This window comes from Gekko japonicus, unplaced genomic scaffold (genome assembly GCF_001447785.1).
Source record: "Gekko japonicus isolate JY-2015 unplaced genomic scaffold, Gekko_japonicus_V1.1 scaffold4950, whole genome shotgun sequence".
NCBI lineage: Eukaryota > Metazoa > Chordata > Lepidosauria > Squamata > Gekkonidae > Gekko > Gekko japonicus.
The window spans coordinates 7,261-21,065 of NW_015163236.1; the positions used below are offsets into that span (position 1 = coordinate 7,261).

The 13,805-nt window shown below is 48.9% G+C and overlaps 1 protein-coding gene across 1 annotated transcript in view; it reads right to left on the reverse strand.

Moving 5' to 3' along the window:
- Positions 1 to 3,287: 3,287 nt before the first annotated feature.
- LOC107106980 (4-trimethylaminobutyraldehyde dehydrogenase-like) overlaps positions 3,288 to 13,805 on the reverse strand; it is a 34,256-nt gene continuing 23,738 nt past the window's right edge. Inside the window, exons 8-11 of the mRNA XM_015407196.1 lie at positions 8,789 to 8,876; positions 7,809 to 7,950; positions 5,695 to 5,807; positions 3,288 to 3,382 (exon numbers count right to left, since the gene is read on the reverse strand). Coding sequence (XP_015262682.1) covers positions 3,288 to 3,382; positions 5,695 to 5,807; positions 7,809 to 7,950; positions 8,789 to 8,876 — 438 coding nt within the window. The remainder of the gene's footprint in view (positions 3,383 to 5,694; positions 5,808 to 7,808; positions 7,951 to 8,788; positions 8,877 to 13,805) is intronic.

Consider the following 13,805-nt stretch of genomic DNA (forward strand, 5'->3'; position numbering starts at 1 on the left):
AAGCCCCTCAAAGAAGCTCAAGACTGGTCCAGAGACTGAGTGGTCGGTCTGCCCCTTTAAGGCGTCCCCTTTGGAGCAGGCAGGGAACTCCTCGGCCTCCATGAGGGGGTCTAGTTGAACAGAGGCAGCCATCAGAGTGGACTCCATAGTCTGAGATGCCCTTCTGGCCGCCATTTGAGGGTCAATGGAGGCCTCCATTAGAATGGTAAAAGGCTCGTTACCCCGGGCGGGGCAGCCTTCAGCATTTCCCCCCGTAACTCGGCCCCCCGAGCTCCGATTCGCATAGGATTTGTTGCGTTGGGCTCCGAAGGGTCCTCCCAATCCGATGGCACTGGCGGTCCGTTCCCCCCCCCCCGGGATTTTCGAGATCGCCCTGGGGAGCCTGGAGGGCTGTGGGGGGCCCATTTTCGACAGGAGCCACTTGCTGCTGGGTGGCCCCGGCCCCAGGTCCCTGCCCATGCCGGCCTGGGGTGTAGGGTACCCCCTCGGCTGCCCCCTGGGAGGAAACCTCCAGCTGGGACATTGTGCACAGAAGCCCCGTATTGTAACGGGTCTGTCCTATGGGACTTCGCGCGAGTAAAGTCCCCGTCGGCCATTTTGGAGGCAAAATTGCCCAGCCAAGCCCTGGGTGGTGGGGAGGGTCTCACAGAAAATGCTCCTGGCGCCCCCGAGAGGGGCCCCAGGCCCCCCAAAGGCTACCCCTCCTTGGCACCAGAACTTCACACACCTGTGGGTTGTGTTTGTTCCGCGGCACGCCCGCTGAGTGAGGCTGCAAATGAGGCAGAAGTGAGAGCAGGCTGCAGAGCTCCTCCTTCCCACGTCCGTCCTCGTTAGGGTCCAACCCTAACCCTAACCGCAACCCCAACCCTACCCCCTAACCCTACCCCCTACCCCTACCCCTAACTCCATCTAAGAACATAAGAACATAAGAGATGCCAATGTTGGATCAGGCCAAAGGCCCATCCAGTCCAACACTCTGTATCACACAGTGGCCAGAAATACCAGTGCCATCAGAAGATCCACCAGTGGGGCCAGGACATTAGAAGCCCTCCCACTGTTGACCCCCCCCAAGCACCAAGATGACAGAGCATCACTTGCCCCAGAGTCCCTATCCATACCTTGTGGCTAATAGCCACTGATGGACCTCTGCTCCATATGCTTATCCAATTCCCTTTTGAAGCCGTCCATGCTTGTAGCCGTCACCACTTCCTGTGGCAGTGAATTCCATGTGTTAATCACTCTTTGGGTGAAGAAGTACTTCCTCTTATCCGTTCTAACCCGACCGCTCAGCAATTTCATGGAGTGCCCACGAGTTCTTGTATTGTGAGAAAGGGAGAAAAGTACCTCTTTCTCTACCTGCTCTTTCCCATGCATAATCTTATAAACCTCAATCATGTCACCCCTCAGTCGTCGTTTCTCCAAGCTAAAGAGCCCTAAGCGCCTTAACCGTTCCTCATAGGGAAAGTGTTCCAACCCCTTTATCATTCGAGTTGCCCTTTTCTGCACTTTTCCCAAAGCTATAATATCCTTTTTAAGGTGTGGTGACCAGAACTGCACACAGTATTCCAAATGAGGTCGCACCATTGATATAATCCTATTGGTTGCATTTATCGAGACCGTGCAATCCTACTAGAGTCTCTGTGAGAGGGGCAGGCTCTAAAGTGAATAAATTGACCTGCAAACCACTTTCCCAGCTCCTATGATCCCTGTAGAAGTCTGAGATCCATTTTTCATGCTTACCAAGAGAAAAGAAACGTGACCTATCACAATTTTGGACTCCTGAGAAGCCATGTTGCTGCTCACATTCACCTTCTTGCCTATAGAACAGCCCTCCCCGCCCCCAATGTGGCATCCATGGCTACAGTGGTGCCTGCTGACACCTATCCTGGGACCCACCCAGTGAGAGAACTGCCCATTTATACTCACTCTCTGTTTTCTATTAATTAGCCAGTTTTTGATCCATAAAAGGACTTGTACTTTTATCCCATGATTTTGGAGCTTACTTAGGAGACTTTGATGAGGAACTTTATCAAAAGCTTTCTGGAAGTCAAGGTAAACAATATCTATTGGATTCCCCTTGTCCACATGTTTGTTCACCCCCTCAAAGAACATTAACAGGTTAGTGAGACAAGATCTTCCCTTACAGAACCCATTTTGAGTCTGCCTCAATAGGTTTTGTTCATCTATGTGCCTACTAATTCTTTCCTTAATAATGGTTTCCACCAATTTACCCGGTATCGACGTCAGACTGACTGGCCTGTAATTTCCCGGATCTCCTCTGGAACCCTTTTAAAAGATGGGAGTGACATTTGCTACCTTCCAGTCCTCAGGAATGGAGGCAGATTTTAAGGAAAGATTACATATTTTTGTCAGGAGATCCACAAGTTCACAATTGAGTTCTTTCAGAACAGATGTATGCCATCTGGGCCTGGTGATTTATCAGTTTTTAAATTGTCTATCAGTTTTAGGACCTCCTCTCTTGTCACCTCAATCTGACTCAGGTCTTTCAACACCCCTCCCGAACTCAGCGGCTCTGGAGTGGGCCTCTGCCCCTATGGAGCCGCCAGCATGTGGTCTTCAGGACTGGTAGCTGTGAGCTACCTTTTCTTAATCTCTCCCTCTCTCCCCCCCCTCTCTCTATGACCGATACCATCTCTCCTCTATGGAGGCCCAGAGCTGCTGCGGGTGTGTGTGTGTGTGCCATGTGTGAACGGTCACATGCGTGTCTTCCCTGCAGGCTCCGGGGTGACGAGGCCTGCTCCTCCTGAGAATAGCAGTTATGCCTCCCTACATCCCATGGCAGAGTTTTCTAAGGCAGCTCCTGTGGATGCTCAAGTACAACCTAGGAGACATTATCCAGGTTTTTGTTCAAGGTCAGATCCTTTATTTACTCTGAAAATTCTTTACAAAAGTGCCTGCATAGAAAAGGCAGCCATCCTGCCCTGCGCCTGACATCAGCTACTTCCTGCAGGAGAAGAAAAGGGGTGTGAAGGTGAGCAGGTCCAGCTGTAAATTCAGCCCATACAGGCCAGGTGCTTTCCCCTGCTGCTCCCAAGGCCAGACAAACTGGGAAGAGCCGGTCAGACAGGAAATTTGCCACTCCCTTTCTGTCTGGGGAGCACTTCCTTTTCCTGCCCCTTCCAGAAAGGAGAAGAGAAGAATGTCAAGCAGGAGGGAGAAGGGAACACAGCGGCCACACCCCTCTCTTCCAGGTCACGCTCCAAGCCGCCCGGGGGGGGGCACTTCTGCTGACGGGTGGCAAGAGACCTTTGGCTGGGCCACGGACGCTAGAACACCGACTCCACGTTGCCCATCTCCACATAGACAGTCTTCAGCTGAGAGTAGTAAGCAATCGCTGCTGTGCCATTCTCTCTGCCAAACCCTGCAAGAGAAAGCGAGGTCACCGAGGGCGCCTTTGGGGTGGGGGGGTGGGGGGGTGGCTGTTTCCCCCCCCTCTCCCTGGGGAGTGGCTCAGGAAGACGGCTGGGCAACCATTTCTCCATGGAAGGCAAAACGGGACACCCAATTTCGAAGCCCGTTGCATAGACTCACTCTTGCCAATCTATCCTCTCTTTGGTGAGTCCCAGCTCTTGGCGTTGCAGAAGAAAACATGATGGCAATTTTAGAATGTACGGGATAAAAACGATTTCAGTCATTAAGGGGTGGTGACTTCTTTTGGGATGAGGGTGTCAGTGTTCCCTCTAAACTGAGTTAGTGTGAGCTAGCTCAGCTTTTTAGCCTCCGGCTCACACCTTTTTGTCTTAGCTCAGGAAGGATGGCTCCAGAGCAAACTGATTTAATGCAGTAGCCAAATCTTTTGCTCACAACTTTAATGCCAGTAGCTCACAAAGTAGAATTTTTGCTCACAAGACTCCACAGCTTAGAGGGAACACTGGAGGGTGTATTCTGAAGTGCCTAAAAGCAGGAGTCACAGTAAGATGTCCTGGGAGGGAGTTGGGGGGGGGGTCTGGTTTCCCATTTTCTCTCCACTGCAGATGGTCTTATTTCTCAATCAAAAAGCCTCTCCTCCAAGTGCTTCAGGTAGGCATGCTGTCTTTTCTGTAAGAAAAAGGCTGTGTGTACATTTGGCCATTTGAATGTAATTTGGCATCTGTTGGAGTATCTGCAAGTTCACTCCCTGACGCCATTAAAGGGTTATCTTGTTTATTTTTTCATGTTAATTGTTAGTGAGCTGTCCTCCAGGTAGTTCCCACCAGAGAAAAGGAAGTCCTGTACATAATCTTTAGCCTGCCTATTGGTAAGTTCGTAACTGGGTGATGTTATCTGATACTTGGCACATAGGCATTTTTGAGTTTCTTCCTCCTCCATTTGTTTAGATATTAGAACAGAGTATCCATCTTGTAGTAACCAGTAACTAGAAAGATGTAGCTAGTCAGTTAGACTTTTTGTTGTTTTACCCTTATCATGCAACCCTTTCTAACTTTATGGGTAAACTTTCTTTTTAGCCAGTTTATACGTTGTGTGCTCTGTGGTTCCCTTTTACTCTGCTACAATATCCAACAGCATCTTATTTATTTATATCCTCCTTACACACATTTTATTTAGTAGTAGAAAAACTGCAGGTGGACTTTTAACACCATGAGGTAATCAGAGCAGCCCGGGGCCCGAATGGCTTCCCCAGGGCTTGGACTTGGTGCATCTGAATGAAACCATGACTGCCCTTCCCCTGTGGGGGCCTAGTCGCTTGCATCATGTGGCTCTGAGGTCTCTGTCCTAAGTACTGTTAGCCACATCTAATCCACCACTACCTCTAGCTTGTGTGTCTAGCGGAGGGGAAAGACAGAGAGTTTCTAATTCTGCAGAAGAGCAATCAAAGTGGTAAGTAAAGGTAAAGGTTTCCCTTGCTAGAAAGCGAGTTGAATCCGACTCTAGGGGTGCAGTGCTCATCTGTCCAAAGACGTTTCCGTGGTCATGAGGCCGGCATGACTAGATGCCGAGGCGCACGGAACACTGTTACCTTCCCAGCGAAGTGGTACCTATTTTATCTACTTACAATATCTTGCTTTCGAACTGCTAGGTTGGCAGGAGCAGGGGCCAGAGATGGGAGCTCACTCCGTCATGCGGCACTTGGGTCTCGAACTGCTGAACTACTGGCCTTCTAGTCTGCAGCTTCAGCGTCTTAACCTCGGAGCCACCACGGTACAACCATGCAAATGCACTTAATGTATTGTTGGCCTATTTTCATTAACGATTCCATCTGCTTATTATTTTCATATGGAGCCTTTGACCCTAGGTGGTGCAGAACTGCCTTGCCAAACAACACAAACCCTTCAGATGAAGCCCTTTCTCTTATCTCTTTAGGGTTGCCAACCCCCTGGTGGTGGCTGGTGATCCCCGGGGATTCCAGCTGATCTCCAGGCAGCAGAGATCAGTTCCCCTGCAGATAAAGTGGCCACTTGGGAAGGTGGGCTGCAATGGAATTATACCCCCCAAGCCCCACCCTCTTCAGACTCCCCCCCCCCCCCCAGAATCTCCAGGTACTTCCCAACCCAGAGCTCATGATCTCATTGGCCTCTCTCAGGTACTTCCCAACCCAGAGCTCATGATCTCATTGGCCTCTCTCAGGGGCTCCTGGACTCCAGTCTCAGGGCTCTACTGCAGAGCAAAGGTGGCCGCCCTCTGTACCCAGCAGTCCACCGTCTGGCGGCTGCAGAGAGAGCTGGAGTTGGTCACCTGACATCTTGTACCCTCCGAAGGGCAGCTCGACCGGAATAACGTTGTAATTGTTGATGAAGCACGTCCCCGCCTGGAGGCCGGCCGCCACCCTGTGAGCCCGCTGGAGGTCCCTGTGGAGCAGAGGGGCGAGGTCAGGACACAGCTCCTTCTTCCCCGGCATGAAGCGCCCGCGGCACCTCCAAGAACTCGGAAGGAGTGGCAGAGTGTGCGCCAGGTTCTGCCAGGTAAGTTTGCCACTTATTTATTTATTTACATTTTAAAAATTGCCTTATCCCCAGAATTGTGGGGCTCTAGGCGATGTACAGATTTATAACAATAGAAACCATACAAAACCATTTTCAAATATATATAATTCATTAATTAAAACCAAATGGTGAATTTTTGTGGTTCCCTCTCATTTCCAGCCTGTGGGTGCCTCGTGGGTATGGGGGGGGGGGGGGATTATGCCTTTCAGGGGGGAGGGGTCCGGGAAGGGCGGCTAGCCGTCATTGTCCTGAGCCAAACGCCTGGCAGAACATCTCTGCCATACAGGCCCTGTGGAATTGCATGAGACCCCGCAAGGGCCCTGGTGGTATTTGAAAAATTCCACCAGACAAGGACGGCCAGATCCACCCAGGGCTGGGGACCACCAGAAAGTCGTTCTGCGAAGAGTGTAATGCTCTCCTGGGGGAGTACCGGAGGAGGCAGTCCCACAGGTACACTGGTCCCAAACCACTCAAGGCCTTAAAGGTCAAAACCAAAACCTTGAACTTCTCAATGTTCCACTGGAAGCCAGTGCAGCTGGCACAGCAGGGGCCGAATATGTGCAGTCTGTGGTGTTCCTGTCAGGACTCGTGCTGCTGCATTCTGGATCAGTTGGAGCTTCTGGGTCAGTCTCAAGGGCAGGCCAGCATAGAGCTAGTTACAGTAGTCTAGCCTGGAGGTGACCATTGCATGGATTACTGTGGTTAAGTCAGGGCGTGACAGGGAAGGGGCCAGCTGCCGGGCCTGGCTGTATGTGTGACCTGGGCCTCCATATTTGGAGGGGCATCCAGGATCACACCCAAACTCTTGATGGACTGTGCTGGTACCAATAGCGCTCCATCAAGAGTAGGTAAGCTGAACCCAAGCCCTGAAGCCCCTCCTCCCTGCCACATAACCTCCATCTTTGTTGGGTTCAGTTTCAACCTGCTCTTTTTTAACCATCCCACCAAGGCCTACAAACCCATGGCCAGATTTTGTGGGGCGGCATCCGGGTAGCCATCCAAAAGCAGGTACAGCTGGGTGTCATCAGCATACTGGTGACATCCAAGCATGAAACTCCGTGCCAGCTGGGGGGCGGGTAGGCGGGCATGTAGATGTTAAGCAGCATCAGGGATCGAAGTGCCCCCCTGAGGGTCCCCACACTCCAGGGGGGCAGCCCAGAGGACACATTCTCTCCTAGTGCCACCCTCTGTCCCTGACTGTGGAGAAATGAGGTAAACCCATTGAAGGGCTACCCCGTGAACGCCCACGCCGGCAAAGCATTGGGTCAGAATATCATAATTGTCCGTGTCAAACACTGCTGCAAGATCTAATCACAATAGCAGCGCCGACCTGCCTCAATCCGGCTGCCTACAGAGATCGTCTGCTGAGGTGACCAATACCATTTCCACCCTCCATGGCCCGGGCGGAAGCTGGACTGGGACGGATCTCACCCAGGAAACCCTGGAGCTGTTCAGCCACCACTCTCTCAATCACCTTACCCAGGAACAACAAATTTGGCAATGGGCTGGATCAGAAGGATCCAATGTTGGGGTTTTTTTCGAGAGAAGTGTAACCATGGCGTCCTTGAGGCCCTCTGGATAGGCCCCTGTTTCCAGGGACTGGTTGACAGTCTCTCTCAGACCATTCTAAGAAGGTGCTGATGGATCAGGATGGCACCAGACTCTGTGGAGCAAAAGCGGTGGCAGAGCTGCACGCTGCCCTCCGTGTTCAGGGTTGACCTGCTGTCTCTCCTGACTCTCGGCCTTCATGGATGCCCCACTTCAGAGGACCCAGAGCCTGCTGTCTGCTCAGTTGGCCCCGTGCTTCCTTCCCACCCACTCCTCTTTCCAAAACCAACTCTCTCTCTCCTTTTTGGCTGGTAATACCTGGTGAAGACACCCCCCGCCAGGCCGAAGCAGGTGCTGTTGGCTCTCTCCAGGGCCTCCTCCTCCGTATCGAAGGGCAGGATGGACATGACAGGCCCAAAGATCTCCTCCTTTACACATGTCATGTTGTCTTCACAGTTTCCTGCAGCAACACGGGAACTAATTCTTTGACTGTGTAATACTTAAGAGAAAGCCGACTATTTTGAGCAAGAAACAGTCTTCCCAACTTTGGTTGTCCTGCAGTTGAGGAAGCATGTGGGACATCTTAGCTACCTACCTGATTACACATGACAATTTGCTGCCCTAGGAAGAGGACAAGGGGCTGAACTAGCAGTCCAACGCTACGTATGTACTTGAAAGCAAGTCCAGCTTTGTCTGGCTGGACTTGCCTCCAAGGACGTGTGCACAGCATTGCAGCGGCAGCAGTGTCTGAGGGATGTTATGATGAGATCACTGGAGAGCCAGTTTGGTGTAGTGGTTAAGAGTGCAGACTTTAATCTGGGAGAACTGGGTTTGATTCCCCACTCCTCCGCATGTAGCTGCTGGTGTGACCTTGGGTCAATCACAAGTTCTCTCAGAGCTGTCCTCTCAAGGGTAGTTCTTGAAAGAGCACTCTCTCAGCCCCACCGACCTCACAGGGAGTCTGTTGTGGGGAGAGGAAGGGAAAGGAGATTGTAAATCGCTCTGAGACTCCTTCAGTAGTGAAGGGTGGGGTATAAATCCAATCTCTTTTCTACTCTTCTATAAGCTTAGCTGCATTAATCAGTGTGATGCAGGCTTCCATTTCTTCCCCTAGAAATTGGTTCTCATCCTCTTTTCCAGGGCTGGAAAAGGGGGGACATTGTTTCCTCGCCAGTGTTCACACAGCTGGCGCACTGTCTAGCAGCTCGCCTTCCCTTATGACGCTGCCGTCACCAAGCATAATCAGGGTTTTGGCATGTTTGAGTGTTAGGAGTCAGGCTCAATGCCAGGGTTCATACCTAATACACAGGGAGACATGTAGAAGCCATTGCTCAGCTTGGGGTCGTCTGGTACATATGCCTCTCCTCCGCACAGCACTTCTGCACCCTGGAAACAAAACACACTAGAAGAAAGGGGAAGGCACCATGTTCATCTCATTCCCATAAGAATCACCAGCCACAAGCAGGAGGATTCCAGAAGGGGTGAAAGGCACAGCATGATTCTGAGGATCCAGCTGTCAATCACAGTCCTTGCCTGGATGGGTAAGTGAGCTTCCACATATTTCAATGGAAAAATGTCTGAATAAGTCAAATGCAATAGGAACATTCCTAGACAGGAATCTATAGTATGCACATAAAATTACACTGTCATTCTGGAAGTATAGTACAGATCTGCCATGAAACTTGTCAGACAGAAAGAAATTAACATTCTTACATCTTTATCACACATGCAAAATTTTAATTCCCATAGTCCAAATAAGCCCTTTAGAATATGCATTCCCACTGAAGTGTTAATCCAAGAGGAGCCACCTTCCTGTTCCCAGACTCGGTGGGGTTAGTGCTGCAAATCACATCCATGAGAATTGGCATACAGGATCAAACCAAGGCCCTTATGGGCTAGCATTTTGTTTCCAAAAAGATATTGGAGCAGATGACACCTGTGTATTAAATCAACACGTGACAAAGGGAAGAGGGGATGAATATATTGGCCCAATAAATTTAATAAATAATTGCATCTGAATGAAATGTTGAGGGGAAAAGTGTCATGATCTGGGCTGTGCCACCAGAGGTCTACTAGGCCCAGGGAGCCTGGCTAGCATTAGGGGAGGCTGGGCCTACAAACCCCAGAAGGCCTTGGGAAGTTTTGGTGCTGATTTTGACCAATAGGGAAGAAGAGGGCTGGGGAATAAAAGAACTGGTACAAGAGAAAAAGCTGTTCTTCCCAGAGAGGCTGCTGTGGGGAAGAAACCCTCATCCTGAGGGAAGGGTGAGTAGTCTAAGGCCACTTGAGATAGTGAGCTAGGGACAGTATATCCAGATGCGTTAGGGCATTTGATTTCTTTTCTTTTCACCCACTTACTGTTATTATTCCGCACCTTGTTTGTTTGACCTCCTATAAAATAAACTATTTTCATTGTTCACTCTGCCTGGTCCTCACGCCTATTATTTGGCCAAAAGGGAGGTCTGAAGGTCTTGGGAGGGTGCTCTGTCCCTTCTCAAGGGATGCTAAATTCAGAGTGACACCCCATCTGAGCCGTGACAAGCAGTGACATATTCTATCAGTAATTTTAATCTAAAAAGGAATAGTGGACTTTGAGCATATGACCATGCACACAGTTTTGTAGCCATTTCTAAGCAGTATTGGTAATTTGTTTTTTTGTTTTGTTTTTTTAAAGTTGGATTGAACATGGAACATGCAAATCATACCATAAAATCCTTTTTTGGGGGTGATGCTAAATTAGTAAGTCACGTGGGGGACTTGCAGGGGGCATCTCATTTTGCCTTCCCCCATGATATTATCTTTCCTTCCCTGAAAGCCTCCATAACCTCTCCCCTTTTTCTGCTTCCTTCTCTCCTTCCCACGCACCAGCCAACTTACCTTTACCCCCCTCTGAATCTTCCCTCCTTCCCTCCCAGGGAAAACAATGGCCAAGTTGATTGGTGTTAGCTGAGCCATGCCCCATTGAAAGGTGGGGAACCTGCAAAGATTTGTAGGAGTACCTCACTTTCCTCTGTATCTCCTCTGTATTCCTTCTGTCCATCTTCCTGGCAGGGGGGTATTTCTGAAACTTGGTGGGATGAGGAAAATCAGTGGGACACAGTGATTCCCAGTTATATATTATATCGGAAGGATAGGGGGGGAAGGGTTGGAGGTGGGGTAGCTCTGTATGTCAGAGAGGGTATAAAGTCTAGAAAGATTGAGAGGCTAAGTGAATTGGATTCGCTTCTGGAAGTTCTATGGGTTGAAATAGGGGGGCCAAAAGGAAACTTAACACTGGGAGTTTGTTATCGCCCACCAGATCAAAAGATAGAAGAGGATTATAAAATGATGAATGCCTTAAAGATAGCAACTAGACAAAAACACTGTGTAATAATAGGTGATTTTAACTACCCACACATTGATTGGGTCAATATGTGTTCTAGTCGGGAAAAAGAGATTGAGTTTCTAGACACTCTAAATGACTGTGCTATGGAGCAGATGGTCATGGAACCTACCAGGGGAGAGGCGATCCTTGATTTGGTCCTAAGTAACACTCAAGACCTGGTGAGAGATGTAAAAGTGATTGCACCGCTTGGAAACAGTGATCATAATGTTGTTGAGTTCATCATTTGTACAAATAGAGAATTGGCCAAAAAGACTCACACAACCATTTTTAACTTTAAAAGGGGTAATTTCTCTGATATGAGGGGACACGTGGGGAGGAAACTGAAAGGAAAAGTAGAAAGGGTCAAAACAATTGGGGAAGCTTGGGATCTATTTAAAACTACGATCCTAGAAGCTCAAAAAATATATATTCCGCAGGTTAGGAAAGGCACAAACAGGTATAGGAAAAAGCCTGCATGGTTAACAAACAGAGTAATGGAGGCTGTAAAAAGTAAAAAGAATTCCTTTAAGCAGTGGAAAGCTAGTCACAGTGAGGCTGATAAAACGGAACACAGGCTATGGCAAATAAAATGCAAGTCTGAGGTCAGGCAGGCAAAAAGGGAATATGAGGAGCATATAGCAAAAAACGTAAAAACCAACAATAAAACTTTCTTCAAATACATTAGAAACAGGAAACCAGCCAGGGAGGCAGTGGGGCCCTTGGACGACCAAGGGGTAAAAGGAGTATTGAAGGATGATAGGGAAATGGCTGAGAAGCTAAATGCATTTTTTGCCTCCGTCTTCACTGTGGAAGATGAGAAGTGCTTGCCCACTCCAGAACCACTGATTTCAGGAGGGGTGTTGAAAGACCTGAGTCAGATTGAGGTGACGAGAGAGGAGGTCCTAAAACTGATAGACAACTTAAAAACTGAAAAATCACCAGGCCCAGATGGCATACATCCGAGAGTTCTGAAAGAACTCAAATGTGAACTTGTAGATCTCCTGACAAAGATATGTAATCTTTCCTTAAAATCTGCCTCCATTCCTGAGGATTGGAAGGTAGCTAATGTCACTCCCATCTTTAAAAAGGGTTCCAGAGGAGATCCGGGAAATTACAGGCCAGTCAGTCTGACGTCGATACCGGGTAAATTGGTGGAAACCATTATTAAGGAAAGAATTAGTAGGCACATAGATGAACAAAACCTATTGAGGCAGACTCAGCACGGTTTCTGTAAGGGAAGATCTTGTCTCACTAACCTGTTAGTGTTCTTTGAGGGGGTGAACAAACATGTGGACAAGGGGGATCCAATAGATATTATTTACCTTGACTTCCAGAAAGCTTTTGATAAAGTTCCTCATCAAAGGCTCCTAAGTAAGCTCAAAAATCATGGGATAGAAGGACAAGTCCTTTTATGGATCAAAAACTGGCTAGTTCATAGAAAACAGAGAGTGAGTGTAGGTGGGCAATTTTCTCAGTGGAGGGTGGTAAGCAGTGGGGTACCGCAGGGATCAGTACTTGGTCCACTGCTTTTTAACTTGTTCATTAATGATTTGGAGATGGGAGTAAGCAGTGAAGTGGCTAAATTTGCGGATGATACAAAGTTGTTCAGGGTGGTGAAAACCAGTGAGGATTGTGAGGCACTCCAAGGGGATCTGTCAAGGATGGGCGAGTGGGCGTCAACATGGCAAATGGGGTTCAATGTGGCCAAGTGCAAGGTGATGCACATTGGAGCCAAAAATCCTAAATATAAATACACATTGATGGGGTCTGAACTGGCAGAGACTGAGCAAGAGAGAGATCTTGGAGTTGTAGTGGATAACTCACTGAAAATGTCGAGACAGTGTGTGACTGCAATAAAGAAGGCCAATGCTATGCTGGGGATTATTAGGAAGGGTATTGAAAACAGATCAGCCAATATAATAATGCCCCTATATAAATCAATGGTGAGACCTCATTTGGAATACTGTGTGCAGTTCTGGGCACCACACCTTAAAAAGGATATTATAGCTTTGGAAAAAGTGCAGAAAAGGGCAACTCGAATGATAAAAGGGTTGGAACACTTTCCCTATGAGGAAAGGTTAAAGCGCTTAGGGCTCTTTAGCTTGGAGAAAAGACGACTGAGGGGTGACATGATCGAGGTTTATAAGATTATGCATGGGAAAGAGCAGGTAAAGAAAGAGGTACTTTTCTCCCTTTCTCACAATACAAGAACTCGTGGGCACTCCATGAAACTGCAGAGCGGTCGGGTTAGAACGGATAAAAGGAAGTACTTCTTCACCCAAAGAGTGATTAACACATGGAATTCACTGCCACAGGAAGTGGTGGGTGCTACAAGCATGGACGGCTTCAAAAGGGAATTAGATAAGCATATGGAGCAGAGGTCCATCAGTGGCTATTAGCCACAAGGTATAGCTAGGGGCTCTGGGGCAAGTGATGCTCTGTCTTCTTGGTGCTTGGGGGGGGGGTCAACAGTGGGAGGGCTTCTAATGTCCTGGCCCCACTGCTGGACCTCCTGATGGCACTGGTATTTCTGGCCACTGTGTGACACAGAGTGTTGGACTGGATGGGCCTTTGGCCTGATCCAACATTGGCGTTCCCTGCTTCTATCTCTTCTTCTTACCCACTCATCAACCAACCTTGTATCTGCCCCTCCATCTTCAGCTACATTTATTGTAGTGTATGCTGACCACCACCGGGGGCCAGCGAACAGCCAGAGCTTGGCTCTGGAAGAACAATAGGGACTAGGCTCCTAGTCCCTCCACTGGGGAACCAATAGGAACCATGGCAGGAGATTCAAACCCACCAATGATGACCAGGGGTGTGTCCCCAGGTATGTATATAGTTGGCCTGCCGGCCGTTTGTTCCTTGTTCTTGTTGTGTACCAAATAAAGCGTGCCATGCACCACGTCGTCGTCGGTCATTTATCCATGCGGCAACCCACTACATAACAG